Genomic DNA, 27911 nt, shown 5'->3' with positions numbered 1-27911 from the left:
ATAGATGCATATTTATATTTGTATTTATTTTCCTCCAGAGAGATCTTCATATTATTAAATGCTGAAAGAAAGACTGCTTAAATCAACAGTTATGGAATAATGCCAACAAACCACTAAAATGTCTGCTCTGTGTTCATAGATTAGTACTAAGCTAACTGCCCTTGTGAGCCATTTTAAGCCTAGCCAATTATCCCTTGTATGACTCAAACTCCACAACTTGTGTTTGTAAGGCAAACACCTTAACCATTAGGCCACCCTCCCAATACACATAAATTAAATAATACACATTTTTACTGAATTTGTTATATTGCATAAATTTGTGGAAGCTGATAAATGTTATATTGTCTTGTGTCATGAAAATAAAGAACATTAATGTTGTTTCGGGAATTATACCAACTTACCATAAATATTACCAATTTAAACAACTTTGGAAGATTGTTTTGTACTGTTATAAATGGGAGTCTCAGAAAACATTGCATGTGGTGTAGGATACTTCTTGGATTTCTTTCAGTGAATTAATTTGATGAGTTATTAAACTATATGTGGGTAAGGTAAAATAACTGAGCTTGGTTTAGTGCCAAAAATCATACATATTTGAAATCATTCTTTTTGTTGTTGTTCTAGGCAAGATAACAATGTAGACTCCACTTCTTCCTTGAAAGAATGTGTGGAAGTGGAAGCAATGGAATTAAAGCAAGGTATGTACTTCTTGTTTACACCCCTAAGAACAAAAGCTATTAAAACTTAAGCAATTGTATTATGTAGTAATGTTATGCTCAGTATGGGATGAAAGCCAAGTGCTTCCCCTGCATTAGTAATTATATTATTGTATACTAACATACATCCTGGAATGCCTTATTGCTGCTGTTTAGTGTCCAGTTTTATCAAATTGTTTGGAAATTGTACTGTTCAGGCATATTTTTTATATCCATTCACCCATCCACAATCCCATTTTCCCAAATTTTTTCACATGAGGTCGGGATAGTGACAGTCATTTAGGGCCAAGGTGTACACTGCTGGGTAGCTAGCCCCACCGAGGTAGTTCTTCCACACCACACGCTTGCACACACAGTCGCACCTATGACCAATATAGAGTGTCCAGTCCACCTACTGCATTTCATGGTAATGTGGGAGGAAACTGGGGCACCCGGAGGAAACCCCCATGAACACAGGAGGACATGCAGACTCCACAAAGATGACACCCCAGCCAAGAATCAAACCGGGGGACCTCTTGCTATGAGGCATGTTTTTTTTTTTTTTCATATCTTAATTTTTATTTTATTCTCCTTCACAAGCATCAAAGAAATAATTCCCTTCTGGTGTTTTAGTGCTGTTCTTGTTTGATGAAGAATTGTCTTTGTAATGCTTTTCTTGTGTTGTTACAACATGAATGTGTTAGACTTTGCTTGCATTACCTGTTTTAATCAACATTCAGGAAACTGCATTACAATTTGAAAATATGAGCTGAAATTACTGTAGTTTTCCAGCAGTGCTTCAGCTTGGATTTTAAACTGCCGTAGAATATAGTGAAATAAATTGCTTTTGGTGTTGTTAAAATAAAGCTGTATAACAGAACTGCAACATTAGTGCATCTCCAGGCATATGCACACACTGTAAGTATTGGATACAGCATTGCATGCTTACATACTCATAACTTAGAGGACTGCCACTTTTCTTAATGATATTTCTAGGATTTGGAGAAAGCTGGAGCACCCAGCAAAAAACATTTTGGGCACAAATCTATTTAATTAGAACCTCTTTTACGTACTTTTTGTTGTTTGGATTTGCATATGTGATGAAGATTTTGCTTCCAGTCTTGAAATAGTAGATTAGTTTTGCATTCTTCATTGTTGATAACTCTGTGATCATGTTGATAATCTTTCACTAGGGAATTATTCAGGATGGTTTCTGTCAGTGTGTTTGTGAGCGTTGGAAGAGTACTGACATGGAAGTTGTGTTCTACCTTTAAATTTTAAGATAAAGGGATTGGGGAAAGTGTTATGAATGTAAGTGTGCTGCTTGTGAACACTCGGTGATAACTTACCTTCCAAATGACTCACTCCAGCTTGCTTTTAATACTTCTTCCATAGTTGCTGCTTGGATACTTATACCAGTCAGGCTGTTTCTTCTCTCGCTGTATGTAGAAAGAAAAAAAAAAATCACTTAACCAACAACTCCTTGCCATTGTCATGGACTTGGTCTGTGCCTCAGCAAACAGTGGGCGAACCTGCAGTGACCATTAGTTGTTCCTCAATCCACTTACTCACCTCTCCGGCTTCCTCTGTTGTAGTCCTTTATGCCAGGACGGCTATGTCCAATGCAGCTATTTCATTGCCCTTTAAGGGCATGGGAGCATAATCTTCTCTATGTCTAGGAGCCTCTGTAAGATCCTTCTCAAGGTAACCGGGGAAAGAGCGCATTAATCTGGGCAGACATCCCACCTTCAAGTCTGGTCCCCTTGCATTGAACTCTTAATAAGAAAAAGCAAAAAATTAAACTAATGTACTGAAGAAGTAATTATTATTACAAGATGAGGTCCTTACCTTGGCTGTGCTGGCATTAAGGGCAGTAAATCCTGATACACAGAAACCATTACAGGTGGGCATCCCCTGTAAAGTTATTCCTGAGGAAACAAGGTTGAAGAAGTAATTATTATTACAAGATGAGTTCCTTACCTTGGCTGTGCTGGCATTAAGGGCAATAAATCCTGATACACAGAAACCATTACAGGTGGGCATCCCCTGTAAAGTTATTCCTGAGGAAACAAGGTCGGAGTCTTACTTTGACAAAGTTAAGACTTTTTCTCCTTCATATTCTCGAGTCCACTGCTGATTGTAATGAAAGTTTTAATTCTTATCCTCTTGCAGAGGAATTTGCTTTTAATCAGGCCATTGCCAGGATGAATGAGTTATTTTTATGGGAGCAAATAGATGTTCCCCTTGAACTAAGGCGATATATGTTACAAATGGGTATAATTTGTTCCTCTTCCAAATCTGTTACACTGCCAGCCCTGGAGGGTGCTTTGCATGCTGTACTCATCCTAATACCCAACTGTCAGTCCCTGAATACACAGGTAAGCTGTGTAAGGTACCACAGACTAATACATTCCTTTTCTCTCGCGTTAGATCTGACCCAGCTGCCATTTCAACTACATCTCATGTTGGCAACAGATTTTCCCCAATACAAAAACCCTTCATGTGCTGACAAAGAAGGTAAAAAGTTGGGCTCTATATGTAGGACAGTGTTTCTTCCACTTTAGCCTTCAGAATTCTGAATTACTAGGCAAATATGTAGACATTTTATGCTTTGTGATATGGACAGACTGAGGGAACTTGCTTCCAGTCTTCCTACAGAAGAAAAGCTGTTTTTTGAACCAAAGTGTTTATACTCTATCTTGGGTACCTAAATATGCTTTGAAGAGTGTGTCATATTGCGCAGATACTGTTTCTACGACCACTGCTACAGTGTTGAGAAGACGTGCTTTGGTATGTAACCTAATGCTTGTTGATGAGGTAAAGTCTGAAGTCTAAGTTCTCCTTTAGATAAGGAGGTATTACTTGGTTCTTCTCCCAGATTGTCCGACACTATGATTTAAAAGTGAAATTGATTTATAGTGTTTCTAAGATCTTTCATCTACCCAATTACAAATCTTATAGGTATCCATCTTGTATAAAAAAAAAAAGCCAAATAAACAAAATCAGTCTTTAAAACTTTGCCAAATAATTTCATGTGGACACCAGTAAATATTTCCATACCGGATCGGTCGAGGCCCGGGTTAACATCGACCGCCACCAGTACTGTTAGCCAACAGGGTGCTGGTGGAAATTGTGCTACTGTTGGCCGAAGGAGGAGAAGAGGCAGAAGGCATGGCCGAAGGCAGGAAGAGAGGAGAAAGGCTAGGACTGTGGTAGTGAGGGTCGGAACTTTGAATGTTGGCAGTATGACTGGTATAGGGAGAGAGCTAGCTGATATGATGGACAGAAGAAAGGTTGGTATATTGTGTGTGCAAGAGACCAGATGGAAGGGGAGTAAGGCTAGGTGTATCGGAGGTGAGTTCAAATTGTTTTACCATGGTGTGAAGGCAGGAGAAATGGCATAGGAGTTATTCTGAAGGAACAGTATTCTAAGAGTGTTTTGGAGGTTAAAAGAGTGTCTGATAGAGTGATGTTTATGTAGTTGGAAATTGATGGTGTAATGATGAATGTTGTTAGTGCATATGCTTCACAAGTTGGGTGTGCAGTGGATGAGAAAGAAACATTTTGGAGTGAATTGGATGAAGTGGTGATGACTGTACCCAAGGGTGAGAGAGTGGTGATTGGAGCAGATTTCAGTGGGCATGTTGGTGAAGGGAACAGAGGGGATGAGGAAGTGATGGGTAGGTATGGTGTTAAGCAAAGGAATGCAGAAGGTTAGATGGTAGTGGAGTTTTGCGAAAAGGATGGACATGGCTGTGGTGAATACATATTTTAACAAGAGGGAGGAGCATAGAGTGACATACAAGAGTGGAGGAAGATGCACACAGGTAGATTATAGCTTATGTAGGAGGGCCAGTTTGAAGGAGATTGGAGACTGTAAAGTGGTGACCGGGGAAAGTGTAGTTAGGCAGCATAGGATGGTGGTTTGTAGGATGACGTTGGTGATCAAGAAGAGGAGGAGGAGTGTGAGGGCAGCACCAAGGATCAAATGGTGGAAATTGAAAAAGGGTAATTGTGAGGTGGAGTTCAGGGATGAGTTAAGACAGGCACTGTATGGCAGTGAAGAGTTACCAAATAGCTGGGTAACTACAGCAGAGCTAGTAAGGGAGACTGCTAGAAAGGTGCTTGGTATGACATTTTGACAGAGGAAGGACGACAAGGAGACATGGTGGTGGAATGAGGAAGTACAGGAGAGTATACAGAGAAAGAGGTTGGCAAAGAAGAAATGGGATTGTCAGAGAGATGAAGAAAGTAGACAGGAGTATAAGGAGATGAGGTGCATGGCAAAGAGACAGGTGGCGAAAGCTAAGGATAAGGCATATGAAGAGTTGTATGAAAGGTTGGACATTAAGGAGGGAGAAAAGGACCTGTACTGATTGGCTAGACAGAGGGTCCAAGCTAGGAAAGATGTGCGTCAGGTAAAGGTGATAAAGGATAATGAGGAAAACATACTCACAAGCGAGGAGAGTGTGTTGAGATGGAAAGAGTACTTTGAGGGGTTGATGAATGAAGAGAATGAGAGGGAGAGAAGGTTGGATGATGCAGGGATAGTGAATCATGAAGTACAATGGATTAGCAAGGAGGAAGTAAGTATAGCTATGAAGAGGATGAAGAATGGAAAGGCTATTGGCCCAGATGACATACCTGTGGAAGCATGGAGGTATTTAGGTGAAATGGCAGTGGAGTTTTTAACCAGATTGTTTAATGAAATCTTGGAAAGTGAGAGGATGCCCGAGGAGTGGAGAAAGTGTTTTGGTACCGAATTTTAAGAATAAGGGTGATGTACAGAGCTGTAGTAAGTACAGAGGGATTAATTTGATCAGTCATCAGTCACAGCATGAAGTTATGGGAAAGAGTAATGGAAGCTAGGCTAAGAAGGGACGTGATGATTAGTGAAAAGCAGTATGGTTTCATGCCGGGAAAGAGCACTACAGATGCGATGTTTGCTCTGAGAGTGTTGACGGAGAAGTACAGAGAATGTCAGAAGGAGTTGCATTGTGTTTTTGTAGACTTAGAGAAAGCATATGACAGGGTGCCTAGAGAGGAGTTGTGGTATTGTATGAGGAAGTCAGGGGTGTCAGAGAAGTATGTAAGAGTGGTACAGGATATGTACGAGGGTAGTGTGACAGCGGTGAGGTCCGGCGTGGGAGTGACAGATGCATTTAAGGTCGAGGTGGGGTTGCATCAAGGATCAGCTCTGAGCCCTTTCTTATTTGCAATGGTGATGGACAGGTTGACAGACGAGATCAGACAGGAGTCCCTGTGGACTATGATGTTTGCAGATGACATTGTGATCTGTAGTGAGAGTAGGGAACAGGTAGAGGAGACCCTGGAGAGATGGAGATATGCTCTAGAGAGAAGAGGAATGAAGGTCAGCAGGACTAAGACAGAATATATGTGTGTGAATGAGAGGGAGGATAGAGGAATGGTGAGGATGCAAGGAGTAGAGGTGGCGAAGGTGGATGAGTTTAAATACTTGGGGTCAGTAGTTCAGAGTAACGGTGAGTGTGGAAGAGAGGTGAAGAAGAGAGTACAGGCAGGATGGAGTGGGTAGAGAAGAGCGTCAGGAGTGATTTGTGACAGATGAGTACCTGTAAGAGTGAAAGGGAAGGTCTACAAGAGGTTAGTGAGACTAGGTATGTTATATGGGTTAGAGACAGTGGCATTGACAAAATGGCAGGAGCTTGAGCTGGATGTGGCAGAGTTAAAGATGTTAAGATTTGCACTGGGTGTGACGAGGGTGGACAGGATTAGGAATAAGTATATTAGAGGGTCAGCCCAGGTTGGAAGGTTTGGAGACAAAGCCAGAGAGGCAAGATTACGTTGGTTTGGACATGTGCTGAGGAGGGATGCTGAGTATATTGGGAAAAAGATGCTAAGGATGAAGCTACCAGGTAACAGAAAAAGAGGAAGGCCTAAGATAAGGTTTATGGATGTGGTGAGAGAGGACATGCAGGTGGTTGGTGTGACAGAGTAAGATGCAGAGGACAGGAAGAAATGGAAACAGGTGATCCGCTGTGGCGACCCCTAATGGAACAGCCGAAAGATGATGATGAGTCTTTTCCTTGGAGAAATTGCAAAAAAAAGAGATGGCCAGAGGGTAACAACAGCAAGAAGCAGCCCTTTTCAGAAAAAGGGAAAGACCAATAGTACAGAATAACTATGCTGGCATTCGTTATCCTCTTCTCAGACCGGAATTTTTTCATATCAGTCCCTCAAGCTGGCCATCAGCATTCCCCTTTAGGAAAATATTGTTTTTGAACCAAACTGAATATTTTCCTCAGGTTCTTCAGTCTTTACAGACCCTAAGAGTCATGGAACCAGTGGCTGTATTTCAAAGGGACAAAGGCTTCTACTCCAGAATATTTTGGTACCAAAGAAAGAGGCCTCTTGGAGACCAATACTATATTTTTCTAAGTCTGTATGTGAAAGTTCCAAAATGCAAAAGTGTTGACCTTATAGAGCCTATCACCACTCATTCCTCCCATGAGTTACTTGGTAACTTTAAATCTGTAAGATGTTTACTACCACATTCCAATAGCTGTAGGCTTCAGGGAATTTCTAAGATTCTCTGTTTCTGGGTCACAGTATTAGTTCTCTGCATTACCTTTGGTTTATCTACAGTTTTAAGGGTATTCCCAAAATGCCTAGCCCCAGTCATAGCTTATTGCAGACTGAATGGCATTCACATATTTCCTTATTTCCATGATTTGCTTACCTTTGCACAATCCTTATCCAGACATCATGAGTCATTAACTTGTGATCCGGTGTCTGTTTTCATCCAGTTCACCCTGTGGGTTATCGGATCTGACAATGGCAGCTTTTAGAAGCTGTGGATCCAGGGCTAATAATACTCCCCTCCCTTAACCATGATTCCGTCTACACTCCCAAAATACCTTGGCTCTTGTTTATTGCCTTATTGGAAGGATGTGTACAAGGGCTCTGACTGAAAAACAAGCTAAATCTTGGATGTCCTTCAAGGATGCATCTGCAGTCATAACATATGGGTTGTCCTGCCTCAGGCAGCCCTTCGGTCGGCCGGATTCCAAAGTCTGGGTCTGGCCTCGGCTGATGTCGCACTTCACCCGACGTCATAGCTCCTGGGGTATAAAGGCATCAGCCGACGCCATTTTCCTCAGTCTTTCTTGCCGCGGTGCCCAAGCAGAAGCTGTTCGCAAGTGCCGGTCGGTCAGATCCAGAGATTTCAGCTACCGAAGACTTCTAAAAAAGCTAAGTACCCCGTTGGGGACTCTTTCTTGCCTCAGCCGATGTCAGACAAAGTAAATAATTGTTTAACTTGTGGGAAACAAATACCACATAAGGATTTCCACTCTTACTGCCTTCCCTGCTTAGGCCCAGACCACGACATATCAGCTTGTTTAGCCTGTGCTTCCTTCAACCGACGGACACTTAGACGTCGGTCGGAGTTTGCTGAAGAGTTTTTTGGTCCCGCTTTTGCATATAAAATGCCATCGGAGACTCCGACTACACATTTAGCCAAAAAACGCAAGGAAAAGGACCGACACTCGCGGCCCGCGGTTTTGGCTGAAACCACGGTTAGGCCTACTGCGAGTGTCTCGGTTTCGGCTGAAACAGAGTCCTCGGTTCTTCCTTCGGCCGAAAGCATGCCTCCGACAACCGAGGCCTCAGAGGCCCCGGCTGAGTCGGCTACAGAATTTCCTACCGAAGAAGCAGGCACACAAGAATTGTCCGACACCATTCCGTTAGACATCTCTACTCCTGCACGTGGGGCAGCTAAGACCCCCTGCTTCTATGTCTATTAAGGCCTTCTCCAGGGCTAAAGCAGCTAAACTTTCCAAGGCCTTACCTGCAGAAGCTCCCTCTCACAGACCTTCCTCAAGTTCTCAGATTCTCAGCCTTGCTAAGGACCTTATTTCTCTGATCAGGGGATCCCAACCTCACCCAGACAGGGCCTCACATCCCCCTCCTGAAAAAAGGCCTAGGACTGAACCCCCTGAACCGCTCTCCTCTGACTATTCCTCGGATGGATCAGATTTATCAGACCATCAGGAAGGACCATACTCACCTTATGAGGATTCGGATGCAGAAGACTCCATTCCTTCTGCCTCCCCCCCCAGAAGAATTTTCATTTGGGGAAACTCTACACTCAATGAGGGAACACTTCCAATGGCAGGGTCAGGATTTTTCTGATTCTAGGAAAAGGCTAAGGACTTTTTTACACTTACCACAGCATAGGCCTTTAGCCATGCCACCTGTACTATCAGTTGTTGATGATGCATACAATGATGCCAGTTCTGCCCCTGATTCTCTTCCCCCGGCCCCTGCCAAACCTGACAGATATTACAGGGTCCCGGATTCTCACTTCCACTTGTATAAGGCCCATGCTGCAGACCCAGAAACCATTTCTCAGGGCCCTAAGGGTGTTGCAGCTGCCTCTGCCAAAAACCCCCTACCCTCTGAAAGAGAATCAAAAGCATTAGAGAGATGGGGTAAAAAGGTTTATACATCTGCTACTCTTTCTGCCAGGGCTTTAAACTGTCAATTTCACATGATACAGTACCAGGAATTTCTGTTAGATCAGCTGAATAAAAAGCTTTCCTCTCCTGAACCTTTAGACCGTAAGTCCCTTCAGGATTTGGTACACAACTCTCAGCAGGTCAGTAATCATTTCTTAAAATGTGGCTATGATGCACTGGAGGCTTCATTTAGATCAGCTATGACTGGAGCAGTGATTCGAAGGCATGCCTGGCTAAAAGAGCAATCCTTGCCAGACCACGTTAAGTCTAAACTCCTAGATGCCCCTATGGAGAAACAAAGTTTATTTGGCTCCCCTGCACAGGAGGTTCTAAAGAAAGTGGAAGAAAAAGCAAAATCTGTGCAAACAGTCAAGGATTTTCTGCAGGTCCAACCTCCGAGGTTCAGCAGAAATTGGCCTTCAAAGAATTGGTCCTTTCCAGACACCTCTAGAGCACAGAGAGGCAGAAATAGACGCCCAAGAGGCAGAGGTCAATCCAGGGGTGCCTACAGGGGTCGTCAGTGGCAACCTGACAACCAGAGGAGTACCGCCACAGCTGCGACTGCAACCACTTCCACAGGACAGACACAACGACTTGGCTCTGATTCTGCCTACCAGGGAACAACTGGAAGCACCCTTGGGCGGAAAGCTAGCTTTATTTTCAAAAAACTGGCATTGCATTACAGGAGACAAATGGACTTTGCAAACAATAGACAAAGGCTACAGGTTTCACTTCCACACTTTACCAAAAAAGAGAGGAATGCCAAACCTTCCACCAAGCCAGAAGTCAGAGGCTCTAAAACAAATCATCAACTTACTAAGGATGAGAGCAATAGAAAAAGTACCATCTATGGAACAAGGCCAAGGATTTTACTCCAGACTATTCCTTGTTCCAAGAAAACAAACTCAATGGAGGCCTATTCTCGACTTGTCCGCACTGAACACATATCTCATTGTACCAAAATTCAAGATGCTGACCCTACAGCAACTTCTTCCCATGTTGGGCAAGGAGTCTTGGCTGGTGACTCTAGATCTCAAAGAGGCATACCTGCACGTCCCTATATGACCAGATTGCAGAAGACACCTCAGATTTCTTGCAGGATCAGAGCATTATCAATTCTCAGCATTGCCCTTTGGCTTATCTACTGCGCCCAGAGTATTCACGAAATGCCTGGCATCAGTAATTGCACATTGCAGGCTTCAGGGAATTCAAATCTACCCATACCTGGACGACTGCCTAATAGAAGTCAAGACTAGTGCCATCCCAAAGGATAACATTTTTGGGTGCAGAACTGGACACAATAACTCAGATGGCTGTTCTCACAGAAGAAAAACAAAAGCAACTACCAGTCTACTTCATGGCATTGACAAGACAAACTCAGCTTACTGCAAGGAAAGTCCTGCAGGCCCTGGGTTACATGGCATCCTGCATAATCTTGATCCCACATGCCAGGCTGCATATGAGAAAATTACAATGGTACCTAAGGAATGTATGGTCTCAACACAGACACAGTCTAGAAACCATGATACCAATCATTCCATGCCTGAAAGAATTCCTGTGGTGGGCTCAGGCCTGCCAGACCAACAGAGGGTTGCCTTTCCACAAACCACAACCAAGGCAGACCATCACCACGGACGCCTCAGACCTAGGCTGGGGGGCACACATGGAAGACAAGTGTATCCAAGGCCTATGGTCCCAAGACCAGCTGAATCTACACATAAATCTAAAGGAGATGCTGGCAGTGAAGCATGCAATCGAGGCATTCAAATCATTCCTCCAGCAAGGACACCTGCTGATAAGGACGGACAATACCACAGTCATGTGGTACATCAACAAACAGGGAGGCACGCATTCCTACCCTCTATGCCGGATGGCAATGGACCTGTGGAACCTAGGCCTGAATCTCAACATTCAACTGCAGGCCAGATTCGTACCAGGAAAAGAAAATTCACTAGCAGACAGCTTAAGCAGAACTACCACGGATGCTCACGAATGGATGCTGCATCCAGACATCTTCAAAACCATAACAAAGAAATGGGGAATGCCAGAGATAGACCTGTTCGCCTCCCACTCAACCACCAACTGAAGAAATTCTGCTCAAGAGAATACCACCCACAAGCCTGGAGGGTGGACTCCCTTTCTTTCAGCTGGAAGGCCCTGACAGTTTATGCTTTTCCACCTCTCCCATTGATGTACAAAGTTCTACTGAAGATCAGGGAGGAACAGCCAAAGGTAATTCTGATAGCTCCAGACTGGCCAAGGCAGCATTGGTACCCGCTACTGAGAAGCATGTCTCGGACGAACTCATGGCCTCTACCTCTATGGCCTTTACTTCTAACACAGAACAACTACAAGACCCTGCATCCAAACTTGAAAACGCTGCAGCTAACTGCCTGGAAAATTGCATAAAACAAAACCATCCTGTTTTATCTCAGAGGGTCAAGGACATTATCCTGGAGGCTCGCAGACCCTCCACAAGGAAAACATACTCAGCCAAATGGAAGAGATTCCTCATTTGTCAAAGGGAACAAATGTCACACTGGCAAACCTAGCACATATCCTAGAATACTTAGCAGAACTGTTCCACAATGGCCTGTCCTATTATTCCATTAAGATTCATGCTTCAGCAATTTCAGCAGAGTACAACATGGATCCTCCTATCTTCTCTCACCCTCTCCTCAGACAATTTTTAAGAGGGATCAAAAATGTAAACCTCCAAGGAAACCACCTCTGCCTGCATGGGATCTCAATTTTGTGCTGGAAAAATTAACACTTCCCCCTTTTGAACCAGCAGCATCAGCAGACTTACAGTTCTTATCTTGGAAAACTGCCATCCTTCTAGCAATCACTTCAGCAAGAAGGGTATCCTAGTTACAGGCATTATTGGCAGTGCAGCCTTTCCTTATCTTTCACCAGGATAGAGTGTCTCTGAGAACCAATCCTACTTTCATGCCAAAGGTGGTATCCAGGGTATCCTTGAACCAAGCTATTCATTTACCTATGTTCTTCCCTAACCCACAGAACAGGGGGGGAAAACTACTGCACACCTTGGATGTACACAGACAACTGCGCTACTATCTGGACAGAACTAAGACCAGCAGAAAAACTGACCAGCTTCTGGTAGCATATGCAACAGGAGTGCAAGGAAAAGCAATTTCCAAACAGACAATTTCAAAATGGATAGGAAATTGCATTCGATTCTGCTACTCTTTTCATGGAAAGACAACTCCTGAAAATATCAGGCCTCACTCCACAAGAGCTACAGCCACCACTACAGCTTTCCTATAAGGAGTGGCTACCAAAGACATTTTAGAAGCTGCTACTTGGAGCTCCGTGCATACATTTGCCAAGCATTACAATCTTCCTTTATATTCCAGATCCCGAGCAGGTTTTGCAACTGCAGTTTTACAAGGGATCTTAACTACACCATCATTATCTTCGTGCCTCCTCCCCCAGTTTGGCTATGGTATTCTACCCATATGTTATGACTGCAGATGCATCCTTGAAAGACATAGTACAGTTTTGTACCTACCATAAATGTAGATGTCCGATAGGTATGCATCTGCAGTCAGGATTACCCACCCTCCTTCCCGTCTGTGGAATTCCTAGGGTACTTACCCCTTTCTTAGCTAGCTGGGGGAATCTATTATGGTGTATTTGTTTGTATACTGTTTGATTTCTACTGTTTGGAACTTTCTACTTTTATCCAAATTTAGCCTTCCTAGAGGGCACCTGGCATCTGGGGCAAGAAACACTGAGGAAAATGGCATCGGCTGATGCCTTTATACCCCAGGAGCTATGACGTCGGGTGAAGTGCGACATCAGCCGAGGCCAGACCCAGACTTTGGAATCCGGCCGACCGAAGGGCTGCCTGAGGCAGGACAACCCATATGTTATGACTGCAGATGCATACCTATCGGACATCTACATTTATGGTAGGTACAAAACTGTACTTTATCTTTGTCTCAGTGCTGTTCTTTTCTAGTATATATTTCCCATGTTTTCTTAATCCTGCCCAATTAAAAAAAATAGCTTAATATTATTATCTTTATTATAGTTTTGGTGGTAGAAAACATTGTATAGGTCTCTCTTTTTGTAGTCAATGTTTAGAGTTTTCTGACAACTTTACCATTTGTGCAGTTTTATCTTAAGTCTCTCATTTTAGATTCAGTACTTTTGGTTTTGTTGGATAGGACTATCCCTCGTGGCTGACAAGGTTCTAAGCTTTAAAAAGTTGTATAGCCTGTTGCCACAAAATTCCACCACAGGACCCTTGTTTGCATTATGTGTACTGCCTAGGGGGCAGCACGTTTGGATGCAGAGAGTGATACTTTTGCCTCCTTTGGTACAAGGGCACAGGGACAAGTTAGTACTGAAAGATTTGATCCCTGTAAGATTGGGAGTCACTTCACAATTGTTGGTTCCTCCATCGACATCATCTGCTTGTCCAGCTAAGAAAACAGATAAACCAGAATCCAAAGAAAAGGAGTAGTAGTTCAGAGAGAGAGGAAGGAGAACATTAGGATTCTGTTAAGAGGTTAGAGTAAACTAAAAGAAATAGTCACAGGATACTTTGGAATTCTTGGGTCTGGCTCCAAAAATTCTAGTACATTCAGATCTGATTACCAGATGGATCTGTTCGTCAATGCCTCCTACTCTTTTCTCACCAGCGATGGTGAGTCCTCGGCTCTATTTTTGCATCTGGATGTTCAGTCCAGATCCCGTATATCCTTTGGCTCCACCATTCTCAGGAGTATTCTTTCTTGATGCCTTCCAGGTGTTTATTGACTTTGAAATCTGTCCCAAAGGTTAACTCAAATGAAAACGGACATCAGTTATGAAAGTTGTGTACTTGGCATAAAGATAGATGTTATGTTGTCCTATCTCGCCTTCATTCTTACAATGATGAGTTCGGAGCCAATTCTTGCTGAAAGTCTCAAACCTGGCTTGTGGCAAGTAGGTATCCCATAATGCAGTGGTGTAATTCTCCAGTTCTCGTTTGCCACTTTACGATGTTGGATGTGCTCATCTTGGCCGTGGCTAAGTTGTGTCAAATTTCTTATATTTTTCCTGTATACTGTTGTATTTTATTATAGATAGCTTAGTAGTCAGTCATATTGAAATCGTTGTGCCTTTTTATTGCCCTATAGTTATATAATTATAGTTTTATCCCCTTTGGCACTTATTTTGGCCGTCGCATAGTAGGCCTATATGTATCCCTTATAGTGGTTGTTATTCTGTCTGTCTAGTTGTTAAGTAGCTCATTTAAGTTACAGAGCTATTCGCCCATTTAAGTTAGAGGGCTTTAGTTAGTTTGTTGCCTTGTCTGGGAAATAGGGCCGTTTGAGTTGAGGCCCTATTTTTCTCCCTAGTTGTTTGTCTCCTTCGTGTTTCCTGTAATAGTTCTATAGTTCAGTAGTTCAATAGTTAAAACTTTCTTGTTTTTTGTGGTCTTATCTTTTTTATGTCCAAAGACCCAAAAGAGAGGGAACATAAGCCTTCAGGCTTTAAAAAATGCCAGAAGTGCTCACAAAAAATGTCCATCACTGATGAACATGTCATATGTGTTTATTACCTTGGTGCAATTCATCTACAAGAAGATTGTACTTTTTGTCATTCTTTCAGTGCAAGGGTACTTCAAGAAAGGAGAAACAAAGTTATCCTCAAAGGGCTCTTAAAGCCAACTTTTGAGGAAGTTATCCATAGTTCTTCTTCCTCTTCTCCGTCTCCTTCTTCCAAAAAGGAAAAATCCCAGAAGAGACAATCAGCTGCAACATCGGCTCTGTCGGAGCTGCCAGTCAAGCTACCAAAAATCTCTAAGGCCACTACCTCCTCGGCTCCACAGTCCTTGGAGCAGTCAGAGGTCATAGGTTCATAGGTTTATACTAGGCTATCTGCCCTAAGGCATTTATAAGCCTAGCCCAAAGTTATGTGGCTTACGCCACCCCTTATGTTAGAAATAATGTGCCCATTAGTTTGTTGTGCCTCTGTCCAGCAGTGACACAGAGATGATTCCCGGGGTAAACCTACGATCTCCCATCCACCGGTCAAGATTTCTCTTGAACAGAGCCAGCGAGGTGCTCTGCCTCACATGGACCGGGATTTTATTCCACAGCATGGGGAGTCTCTGGGTGATAAATCTATCCCTCCAGCACGTCCTATTTATATCTGTGCTAAGGTTTAAGTCACTTGCTCTAGTGGTTCTGGTGGATTTGGATTTTTTGAGGTGGAGCATGTCCATTAATTCCGGGTTGGTCATGGCCTTGTATGTCAGGCACAGGTCACCTCTGAGCAGACGGTATGCAACTGAATAGAGTTGGAGTTTCTTCAGTCTGGCAGTATATGACAGGTTTTGGAGTCCCTTTATCCTTTTGGTGAGGAACTTTTGGGGTCTTTCCAAGTGCTGCAGGTGTCGGGTGAGATGCATCCCGAATGGGGTATTGTACTCGATCATTGGTCTGATAAGTGAAGAGTACAGGGGAACAATGACCTCACTTGATCTGGATGTGAATCCCTTCATGATCAGATGGGCAATGTAGAAGGTCTTTCAAACCACTTTAGCAACGTGAGTGTCAAACGAGAGGTCACTGTCAACCTGGGTACCCAGGTCCCTGATAACCTCTTCTGTGCTTAGTGGGTTGCCACCTATATGGTACCTTGGGGTTACCTTGTTTTTCCCGAAGGGTATGACTATACACTTTTTTGCGTTTAACTTCAGGCCATGGCTCTGGCACCAGCTGTCAGTTTCCGTGAGACCCCTCTGAAGGATGTCTGTGTCCGATGTACTCTCCACTATGGCACCCATTTTGCAGTCATCCGCAAACTTTGTCAGCCATAGTCCTCCTATGTTTGCCTGTACTTCTGAGAAGTAGATGCCGAAAAATAGGGGGCCAAGGACTGAGCCCTGTGGGACACCACTTGTAACCGGCTTGGAGTCTGACATGGCTCCAGCAACCCTAACCCTGTGGGTTCTGTCCTTTAGCCAGTTTGCAACCCATCTTGTGACATATGGGTTTACATTTAAGCTGGTAAGTTTCTCTATGATACCCGAGTGGGGTATTGTGTCGAAAGCTTTTGCAAGGTCAAGGTAGGCTGTATGGACTGCCTTTCCCTCATCAATGGCCTTGGTAACTGTTTCGAAGAAGTCGACCAGGTTCAAAAGGCAAGATCTGCCCTTGACAAAGCCAGACTGGGTTGGGTCCAAGGTCTGCAAGTCCCCTATGTCCTTGTTTGAGTTCCATTACGATCCTCTCCATAGCTTTGCAGACCAGGCTTGTTAAACTTATGGGGTGGTAATTACCAGGGTCCATAGAGGCACCACCTTTGTGGAGTGGGACCACAGTTGCCGTACGCCACTCCTTGGGCACATATCCTTTGGTAAGGCTAAGATTAAACAGCTGCCTTATGTGCGGGTTTAGTTCTTCATTGAGTTCATGTAGCACACAGCCGGGGACACCATCCGGTCCCATTGATGCTGTGTTTTTAGCTTTAGAGAGAGCAGCTTTCACCTGCGCATTTGAGATGTCTGGGAGGCTACACTCTGTTGGGATAGTTATCTCTCCTTTTGGGGGTGAAGTTTGTGCTGAACCTGTCTGCCAGTATGTTGGCAATGTCTGTGGGCTCATTGATTTTTGTATCATTTTGGACTAATTCTGAGCATATCTGGGAGTTTCCACCCAGGTTTCTGACATAGCTGAAGAAGGCCTTATGATTGTCTTTTGAATCTATGGCAGTTTGTGTCTCAAAGTTGGCCTTTGATGGTTTTATGAGGGATCGTAGTTTTTGCTAGTACTGATCAAAGATGCCTTCCCTTTTGGGATTTTGCTCTATCATGTAATAGCTTTCTCCTCTTATTGTAAAGTTTGTTTATGGCTGGGGTCCACCAGACTGGACGTTTGCCCTTGGTGGAAAGAGTCTTGGTTTTATTTGGGATTGCCTGATCCATGCAGTCCTGAAGGTGTTCATAGAAGGCATTTGTAAGGGCTTCCGCAGCTTGGGTTGTGGTTTCCATTGGCTCGGGGGTCTTGAAGGATACCACACCTGTCTTGAGTAGTGTGAAGTTTGCTTTAGAGAAGATGTCCTTCAAGGATGCATCTGCAGTCCTTACAAATGGGTTGTCCTGTCGTCAGGCAGCCCTTCGGTCGGCCGGATTCCAAAGTCTGGGTCTGGCCCCGGCTGATGTCGCACTCCACCCGACGTCATAGCTGCAGTTATTCGGGTATAAAGGTATCAGCCGACGCCATTTTCCTCAGTCTTTCTTGCCGCGTGGTGCCCGAAGCAGAAGCTGTTCGCAAGTGCCGGTCGGTCAGAACCAGAGATTTCTACTACCGAAGACTTCTAAAAAGCTAAGTACCCCGTTGGGGACTCTTTCTTGCCTCAGCCGATGTCAGAAAAAGTGAATAACTGTTTAACTTGTGGGAAACAAATACCTCATAAAGATTTCCACTCTTACTGCCTACCTTGTTTAGGCCCAGACCACGACGTAGCAGCTTGTCTAGCCTGTGCTTCTTTCAACCGACGAACGCTTAGACGTCAGTCGGAATTTGCTGAGGAGTTTTTCGGCTCCGCTTTTGCTTACATTATGCCGTCGGATCCTCCGACTACGCAAATAACTAAAAAGCGAAAGGAAAAGGACCGACACTCGCGGTCCGCGGTTTCGGCCGAAACCGCGGTTAAGCCAACCGCGAGCGTCTCGGTTTCGGCTGAAACCGAGTCCACGGTTCTTCCTTCGGCCGAAAGCTTACCTCTTACCGAGGCCTCATCCAGCATGGCTGAATCTGCTACTGAAATCCCACCTGGATTTATCTGATACTATTCCTTTAGATATTTCTACTCCTGCACGTGGAGCTGCTAGGCCCCCTGCATCCATGTCGATTAAGGCTTTTGCCAGGGCTAAAGCAGCAAAATCTACCAAAACTGTACCTGCTAAGACCCCCTCTCACAGGCCTAGCTCTAGTTCTCAAATGCTTAGTCTAGCAGAGGATCTCATTTCTTTGATCAGGGGATCCCAACCACACCCAGACAGGGCCTCTCACCCACCTCCAGAGAAGAGGCCTAGAGCAGAGCCCCCTGAGCCAGTTTCTTCAGATGACTCTGATGATTCAGACAATACAAATCCTCCAGAGGACCCTTTTTCTCCTTATGAGGACTCTGATGCAGAAGAGTCCATTCCTTCTGCCTCTCCGCCTGAGGAATTTTCCTTTGGGGAAACCTTGCATGCTATGAGGGAACAATTTCAATGGCAGGGCCAGGATTTTTCAGACTCAAGGAAAAGGCTTAGAACCTTTTTGCATTTGCCACAGCATAGGCCTTTAGCCATTCCTCCAGTACTTACTGTTGTGGATGATGCATTTAATGATGCTTGTACTGCTCCTGATTCTCTTCCTCCGGCCCCTGTTAAGCCCGATAGGTACTACAGGGTTCCGGACACACATTATCATTTGTATAAGGCTCCTTTTGCAGATCCTGAAACTATTTCCCAGGGACCCATGGCTGTAGCAGCTTCCTCTGCAAAAAAAACCCTCCCCTCTGAAAGGGAATCTAGGGCCTTAGAGAGATGGGGTAAAAAAGTTTACACTTCTGCTACTCTTTCAGCTAGGGCCTTAAACTGCCAATTCCACATGATTCAGTATCAGGAATTTATGTTAGATCAGTTAACTAAAAAACTGTCCTCGGATGAACCATTAGACAAAAAGTCTGTTCAGGAAATGGTACATAACATTCAGCAGGTCAGTAATCATTCCTTAAAATGCAGCTATGATGCACTGGAGGCTTCTTTTAGATCAGCTATGACTGGTACAGTGATCAGAAGACATGCATGGTTAAAAGATCAATCCTTACCAGACCATGTTAAATCAAAGCTCCTAGATGCTCCTATGGATAAGCTTAATTTGTTTGGCTCCCCGGCACAGCAGGTGCTTAAGAAGGTGGAAGACAAAGCAAAATCTGTCCAGACAGTCAAGGATTTCTTGCAGGTCCAGCCTCCAAGGTTTAGTAGGAACTGGCCTTCCAAGAACTGGTCCTTTCCAGACACCTCCAGAGCCCAGAGAGGCAGGAATAGACGCTCAAGAGGCAGGGGTCAATCCAGAGGTTACCTACAGGGGACGTCAATGGCAGACTAACAACCAGTGAGGTACTACCACAGATCCAGCCACCACTGCTCCAACTGGACAATCACAGTGACTTAGCTCTGGCACCGCCTACCAGGGAACAACTAGAAGCACCCTTAGGCGGAAAACTAGCCTTATTTTCAGTAAACTGGCACTACATCACAGGAGACAAATGGATTTTGCAGACAATAGACCAAGGTTACAGGTTTCACTTCCATACTCTACCAAAGAAGAGAGGAATGCCAAACCTACCTTCAAATCAGAAAACAGAAGCTCTACAACAAATAAATCACTTACTAAGGATGAGAGCCATAGAAAGGGTACCGTCTGTGGAACAGGGGCAAGGATTTTACTCCAGACTCTTCCTGGTACCAAGAAAAGAAAACCAATGGAGACCTATTCTAGACCTGTACGCTCTAAACACATACCTCATTGTTCCAAAATTCAAAATGCTGACCCTACAGCAGCTTCTTCCCATGCTGGGCAAGGAGTCCTGGCTGGTAACTCTAGATCTCAAGGAGGCATACCTGCACGTCCCCATACGACCAAATTGCAGAAGATACCTCAGATTTCTTGCAGGATCAGAGCATTATCAATTCTCAGCATTGCCCTTTGGCTTATCTACTGCGCCCAGAGTATTCACGAAATGCCTGGCATCAGTAATGGCTCATTGCAGGCTCCAGGGAATTCAGATTTACCCTTACCTGGACAACTGCCTGTTACAAGCGGACAGCAAAAACAAATTAACAAAAGATTTGAAAAAGGTCATTTATCTACTGCAAGCCCTGGGATACACAGTCAATATAAAAAAGTCAAGGCTGATACCATCCCAAAGGATAACCTTCTTGGGTGCAGAGCTGGACACAACAACCCAAATGGCATTCCTAACAGCAGAAAAACAGAAGCACCTTCCTCTCTATTTCATGGCATTAACAAAGCAGGACCAGCTAACAGCAAGAAAAGTCCTGCAAGCCCTGGGTTACATGACATCCTGCATAATATTGATTCCACATGCCAGGCTACATATGAGAAAGTTACAGTGGTATCTAAGGAATTTATGGTCTCAGCACAAGCACAGCCTAGAAACCCGAATTCCAATAATTCCATGCCTGAAGCAGGAATTCCAATGGTGGGCTCAGGCCTGTCAGTCGAACAAAGGACTGCCCTTCCACAGACCTCAACCAAGCCAGACCATCACAACCGACGCCTCAGACCTCGGTTGGGGAGCACACATGTTGGGCAAGTGCATACAAGGCTTATGGACTCAAGACCAGCTGCACCTACACATAAATCAAAAGGAGATGCTGGCAGTAAAATTGGCAATTCAGACATTCAGACCATTTCTTCAACAGGGTCAATTGCTGATAAGGACGGACAACACCACAGTTATGTGGTACATCAACAAACAGGGAGGCACGCATTCATACCCTCTATGCCGGATGGCAATGGACCTCTGGAATGTGGCCCTGAGCTACAACATTCAGTTACAAGCAATATTTGTACCAGGAAAAGAAAATATTCTGGCAGACATCCTAAGCAGAACTACCACGGATGCCCACGAATGGATGCTGCATCCAGACATCTTCAAAACCATTACAGGGAAATGGGGACTACCAGAAATAGACTTATTTGCATCCCCACACAACCACCAATTGAAAAAATTCTGCACGAGGACATACCACCCACTTGCTTGGAAGGTGGACTCCCTATCTTTCAGTTGGAAAAACCTGACAGCATATGCATTCCCTCCTCTTCCTTTGATGCACAAGGTGCTATTGAAGATCAAAGAAGACCGTCCAAGGATCATCCTGATAGCTCCAGACTGGCCGAGGCAACATTGGTACCCATTACTGAGGAGTATGTCTCGGGAACAAATATGGCCTCTGCCCCTAGTTCCCTTACTGTTAACACAGAACAACTTCAAAACCTTGCATCCAAACCTAAAAACATTGCAACTGGCTGCCTGGAACATTGCATAAGACAAAATAACCCAGAATTATCTCAAAGGGTTAAGGACATTATCTTGGAGGCTCGCAGACCCTCAACAAGAAAAAAATTATTCAGCAAAATGGAAAAGATACCTCATTTGGAGTGCAGCAAAAGGAGAAAATGTGTCACTGGTAAACATAGCTAACATCCTGGAATACTTGGCAGAGCTCTTCCACAATGGCCTGTCCTATTCTTCCATTAAGATTCATGCATCAGCTATTTCAGCAGAATACAACATGGACCCTCCAGTCTTTTCACATCCTCTGCTCAGGCAGTTTCTGAGAGGAATTAAAAATGTAAAGCCACCTAGGAAGCCACCATTGCCCGCATGGGACTTGAACTTTGTGTTAGAAAAGGTGACACTACCTACTTTCGAGCCAGCAGCATCAGCAGAAATACAGTACTTATCATGGAAAACTTCTTTCCTGCTTGCAGTCACTTCAGCAAGAAGGGTTTCTGAACTACAGGCATTAATGGCAGTACAGCCCTTCCTTATCTTCCATCAAGATAGAGTGTCCATGAGAACTAATCCCACTTTTATGCCAAAGGTGGTCTCCAGGGTATCTTTAAACCAAGCTATCCACCTGCCTACATTCTTTCCCAACCCACAGAACAAGGGAGAAAGACTGTTACATACCTTGGATGTACATAGACAATTGCGCTACTACCTGGACAGGACCAAGAGCAATAGAAAAACTGACCAGCTACTGGTAGCATATGCAACAGGAATGGAAGGAAAAGCAATTTCAAAACAGACAATCTCTAAGTGGATAGGAAATTGCATTAGATTTTGTTACTCTCACCTTGGGAAGAAAACTCCAGAAAACATCAGACCTCACTCTACAAGAGCTACAGCCACTACTACAGCTTTTTTACGAGGAGTGGCTACCAAAGACATTTTAGAGGCTGCTACTTGGAGCTCCGTGCATACATTTGCCAAGCATTATAATCTACCCTTATACTCCAGATCCCGAGCAGGTTTTGCAACTGCTGTTTTGCAAGGGATCTTAACTACACCATAATCTTATTTCTCCTCCTCCCCCAGTTTGGCTATGGTATTCTACCCATTTGTAAGGACTGCAGATGCATCCTTGAAGGACATAGTACAGTTTTGTACCTACCATAAATGTAGATGTCCGAGAGGCATGCATCTGCAGTCAGGATTACCCACCCTCCTTCCCCTCTGTGGTACTCCTAGGGTATTTGCCCATCTTGTAGCTAGCTGGGGGAATCTATTATGGTGCATTTGTTTGTATATATGTACATACATGCTTATTTTTTGTTTGCTCTCTACTGTTTGGAACCATTTGCATTTATCCAAATTTAGCCTTCCTAGAGGGCACCTGGCATCTGGGGCAAGAAACACTGAGGAAAATGGCATCGGCTGATACCTTTATACCCGAATAACTGCAGCTATGACGTCGGGTGGAGTGCGACATCAGCCGAGGCCAGACCCAGACTTTGGAATCTGGCCGACCGAAGGGCTGCCTGACGACAGGACAACCCATTTGTAAGGACTGCAGATGCATGCCTCTCGGACATCTACATTTATGGTAGGTACAAAACTGTACTTTCTTCACTGTGGTCTTTTTTGTTTGGGGTGGGGGCGGGATGTGGATTTCTAGTGAGATTATTTTATGATCTGATCTCACCAAAGAGGGATATACTTCCGGTGTGGAGCATTTTGTCCCCATGTTTGTGATGATGAGATCTAGTATATTTTCTCCTCTTGTGGGGACGGTGACTAGTTGTTCCATGGCATTTGAATTTATGAACTGCAGGAACCTTTGGGCTAGAAAGTTGGGGCTTGAGTAATGTTCCCAGTCTATATTCGGGTAGTTGAAGTCACCCAATATGATGGTGTTTGGTGATACATTTATACCCTCCAGTGTCTTCAGGAAGGCTGTGTGGGTTTCCTGAGTTTGAGAGGGTGGCCTGTAGCATGCTACAAATTGTAGAGCAGTTTTGCCTATGGTTAATTGCACCTGGATGGTTTCCGATGCTTCGTGCATAGCCACCAACCTGGAGGTGTGGGTATCCTTGATGAATATGGATACACCCCCTCCTTTTGTGGTATGGTCCGGGTTTTGGGGCGGGCATGATATGAGGTAAAACCTGATAGTGCCGGGGTGCTGTCAGGAGCCTTGAACCAGGTTTCAGTCACAGCACAGACATCGATGTTCTCCATACTGAGAAGGGCCTCGAGTGCGTGCATTTTGAGATTTAGACTTCTGGCATTGAGCAGCATTACCCTTAGTTTCTTCCGTTTTGTTTTCTAGGGTGGTAGGTTTAGAATTTGAGCCTTGCCTAAAAAGGCACTATGGGGTGGCAAGAGCCTTAGCCAATATCCGGAATCCCAGGGGTGACAGGTGCAAGCCGTCCCTTGCGAAGCAGCGTGGCTTGTCAAGCATGTCATCCCAAGCAGACAGACACTGGATCCCCTTTGAATGACACCAGAAATTAAGCCAATTGTTAAAGCTGATCATCTTGTCACTATATTGTGGCATCATTCGTGGTGAAGGAAGGATACTGCTCAGGGTCAGGGTCATACCTGCCTGGGCTACATAATCAGAGAGCTCCTCTATGTCTCTTTTCATGTAGTCCAGGGAGGTACGTCTCAGGTCGTTCACACTAGCATGGACAATGGCTGTGTCATACTTGTACTTGCCGTGGAGTGACCTGAGTGCTTGTGTTATGTGGCGGATTCTAGCATCCGATAGGCAGCTTACCGTGACCTTCTCCTTGTTCAGCCTGGTGAGTGGGACGTCAGTGTGTCTGACTATGGAGTCACCTATGACAAGTATGTTTGGTGTTGTATTTGGCCTTAAGGGCAGTGACTGCTTTGCACACTGATTTTGTTTTTTATGTGTTGTTTGTGTGGTGTCTTGAGTTTGCAGTTGCTTGGGTGTCTGCTTTGGAGGCCTTTGCTGTTTAGGTAAATTTTACTCAGAGCCTCAGTATGTCTTAGTGTGTTTGTGTTTGATTCAGTGGTGTGGTTGAGTTATGTGAGACTTGTATTGTGGTCTGTGTAGTTGCCTTCTCCTCCTGCCTGGTCTTGCCAGTCCTGAGTTGAGAGAGCTCAGCCTCCAGTTTGGCTAAATAGCTGCATCTCTCGTGTTAGTGTTATGTGGGAGGAGGAGAGGGTTGTCCGTGTACATGAGGCAATTGTAACATTGCCTCAGAATTCTAGATTCACCAACTGGGCAGGAGAGGCGCCAGCATCTGACCCTTCGACATGCTAGAAAGAATTATGAGTTGGTATGAGACAGAAAAGTAGAGGGCTTAGCAGGGAAGTGGGCACTCCTGGGGGTTTTGCAAGTGAGGGATTTGTATAATATAGGAGTGCTTGACCTGCAAAGAAAATGCTTATAAGACAAGGGATATGCTTTTAAGACAAGTGCTGAGCTTTTTGAGAAGAAAAAGCAATTAGGAACAAGTGCTGCACTTTTTAGTGAAGGTGTAAACTGTTTAGGTTCCTAACAGAGCAGTTCTAAGGGAAAAATTGAAGAACAGACTTTATGGAGCCAGAAAAAGTTTAACCTTGTTAAACCGGCGCTGCCCGATGCTGCTCTAGTGGCAACTCCGCGCTAAAGCACGTTAAGGCGTGCTTGATAGCAGGGGCTGGAAAGAAGCAGGAATAGACCCAAAACGGACAATAAAACTACAGTTTCAAGTCAGTAACCACTCCTACGGGGGGCAGGGAAGCTGCTCAATGTTATTCACTGCCACTGATCAACAGAGACTTTCCTTTAGCCCAAGCAAAAATGGCCTCACAGAAACTTACAAACAGTTCAGGAAACAGCAAGCCTGTAACTGAACTTTTTTAAATCTCAGAAAAGTGGGAAAAAGCAAGATTTTTTTTGTTTGTTTTTTCAGAGATAGCAGAGGTTCACAGGTAATATCAAGTTATAACAGTGCAGTAAATGACCCCACACAAGAGTGCTAGGTCAAGGACAGAAAATATGCAAGTTTTGAGAAAAAACTATTTAAAATTAAGTGCAAACAGGAAATTCAGTAAACAACTTTTGGTTGTGCTCTAAATACAGCTACTAATGCAGAAATCAAGTTTAACAAGCCAGAAAATGCTCAAACTAGGCAGCTATGCAGAAAAACTTAGCAAATAAACAGAGAAAAAATACTTAAAATCTCAAAAGTGGCTGCTTCTTCTCTCAGCGTTTTCTCCTCTTGGTGGGTGCTTCACCAACAGCCAACAAGCCTGAAAAGACGCCAAAACCACGAGGCAACTAGGTTTTAAGAGAGGAAGATGAAAGAGTTTTGGAAATGACCCCTGTTGGCCAATAAAACTACAGTTTCAAGTCAGTAACCACTCCTACTGGGGGCAGGGAAGCTGCTCAATGTTATTCACTGCCACTGATCAACAGAGAGACTTTCCTTTAGCACAGAGACACTTTCCTTTAGTCATACTAATTGACAAGCCTGGTTCTTCAGCTCCAAATTCCTCTGAGCCGCAAGATACCTCTTCTCGGACCCGGTCCATGAATATTTCACCGGTTTCTCCGACACTGAGCTCTCCAATTTTGCACAGGTCTCGCTCTCCATCCCTGTCTTCCTGGTCCACCAGGAGCTTATCGGACGATGACATGGAATGGGTGGTGTGCATACTCTTGAAGTTGCCGGCACTCACTAAATTATTCTCTGTTCCCGCTCATTTGGTCTCGGAGCCTACTGTACCAATTGTACCCTCTGTTCCTCCTCCTCCGAGCCATGCTGGACCTTCGGAGCCAGAGTGCTTGGTACCACTTACTGTGAATCCATCGATTCCGAGATCCCCTTCTGTGTTCACGGAGCCGACTTCTGCTCCGACTCTCTCGGTGCCGTCCGGAGAGTCTGGGAGCCGGGCATTCTCAGCCCTGATCTTCGGTGCCGAGCCTACACCTTAGGTTAGCTTGGCTCCTACATCGGCCTCGGGTCTGATTTCGCTGGTTCCGGTGCCTTCCTCTGTGTCCTTGGAGCCGAGGGAGTCTTTTGAGCCGGCGGGATCCACCTTTGAGCTGATGGAGTGTGTTGTCTACCCATTCAGCACCACAGAAGGATACTAGCACTCATCCCCCTAAGGCACCGGCTACAGTCTTGGCACCACCCATTCCACAGAGTAGCAGAGATCCAGAGCCTCAGGATCCCCCATTGGATGAACCCCTCTCCTCCGAGGCCTCCCCAAAATATCCTTCTGAGGAGCCACCTTGGAAGAGAACTTGCAAGAAGAAGCACATAGACTCTCCAGATGAGTTAGGAGACACTCCTGGATGCGCTTGTGCAATTTTGCAGAGCCCTTTAAGTCTACTTTTACTAACACCCCTTTTGATGGTTCCTCACTCTTTGGACCCAAAGTAATAGACACTCTAACCCGATGTGAGCAGGAAGGAAAAACTCTCTCTGCCGTTGGAGTACATTTTTCCATACTTTCAAGACCTTATCCTAAAGACCAGAAGAGTGGGAAAATGTGGTTCAAAAGATCCCAGAAGGTTTTCCAGGATGCTTGGGGTGATTCCTTCTCCAGGGGCAGAGGGGAAGGCAGTAACTGTAGACGCCACCCCAGAGGCAGAGAGGGCCCGCAGAACCAGGATGACTGTGATTCCTTTTGCAGACGCCCTTATCAGCGCATCCTGAAAGGAGGGCCCAACTGTTCTACTCTGGAGGCAATCGGGGACATTTATCCATGTACCCAGAAGCCTAACGAACTATCACAAGAGACAAATGGGTACTAAAAATAATATCCAGAGGATACTCTATTTCATTTTTCAATCCGGTTCTACAGACCAAAACGATCCCAGATGTTCCACCCAATGTAAGGGAGCAAGCAACTATAGAAAATTCAAAAGTTGCTGCAAAAGAGTCATTCAGGAAGCCTCCACAAACTAAATAGGATTTGGAACTTGCTCAAGATTCTTTTTGGTGCCAAAAAGAACAGATGAGTGGAGTCCCATATTAGACCTAAGCAAATGAAACAAACTTGTCAAGAAGTCAAAGTTTCAAATGGTGACCCTGCAGTCTATACTTCCCTTTTTAGGGAAAGACTATTGGATGTGCTCGATAGACCTTCAAGATGCCTACTACTACATAAAAATGGAGAGGGCATCGAGAAGGTACTCATGCTTCTGGCTGGGAGCCAGTCATTACCAATTCCGAGCTGTGCCCTTTGATCTCACTACAGCCCCCAGAGTGTTCACCAAATGCATGGCAGTAGTCATGGCTTATCTGAAATGTCTAGGATTCCGAGGGTTTCCCTATCTAGATAACTGGCTCCTGTCTGCCACCACCAAACATCTACTCCAACAAAACAGGGATCTAACTTTGGACATTTGCAGTCAGCTGGGTATTGCAGTCAACTTTCAAAAATCTGCCTTGTTGCCCTGTCAACATATTACATTTATAGGCGCAGATCTAGACACCACCTTTATGGTAGCACGTCTTCCAACAGAAAGAGTTGTAGCACTCCGACAGCAGATACTTTATCTCCTTCCCAAGACCAAAGTGAAAGCAAAGATACTTCTAAGATTACTAGTAACAATGGCTTCCACAATAACACTTGTCCCTCTTGCCAGAATGCACATGAGGATCCTTCAATGGCCGTTGTTCTCCCAATGGTCACTTCAAGAGCT

At 44.6% G+C, this 27911-nt stretch overlaps 1 protein-coding gene across 1 annotated transcript in view; it reads left to right on the top strand.

Moving 5' to 3' along the window:
* CAAP1 (caspase activity and apoptosis inhibitor 1) overlaps positions 1-27911 on the top strand; it is a 798772-nt gene that overhangs the window by 416980 nt on the left and 353881 nt on the right. The window contains exon 5 of the mRNA XM_044061442.1: positions 625-698. Within this exon, the coding sequence (XP_043917377.1) occupies positions 625-698 (74 nt within the window). The remainder of the gene's footprint in view (positions 1-624; positions 699-27911) is intronic.

This window comes from Protopterus annectens, chromosome 2.part0, assembly GCF_019279795.1.
Source record: "Protopterus annectens isolate FY-2018-M chromosome 2.part0, PAN1.0, whole genome shotgun sequence".
In the NCBI taxonomy this organism is placed as follows: Eukaryota; Metazoa; Chordata; order Ceratodontiformes; family Protopteridae; genus Protopterus; species Protopterus annectens.
Note: the sequence above shows the minus strand (reverse complement) of the source record. Positions and strands in the feature narration are given on the sequence as shown.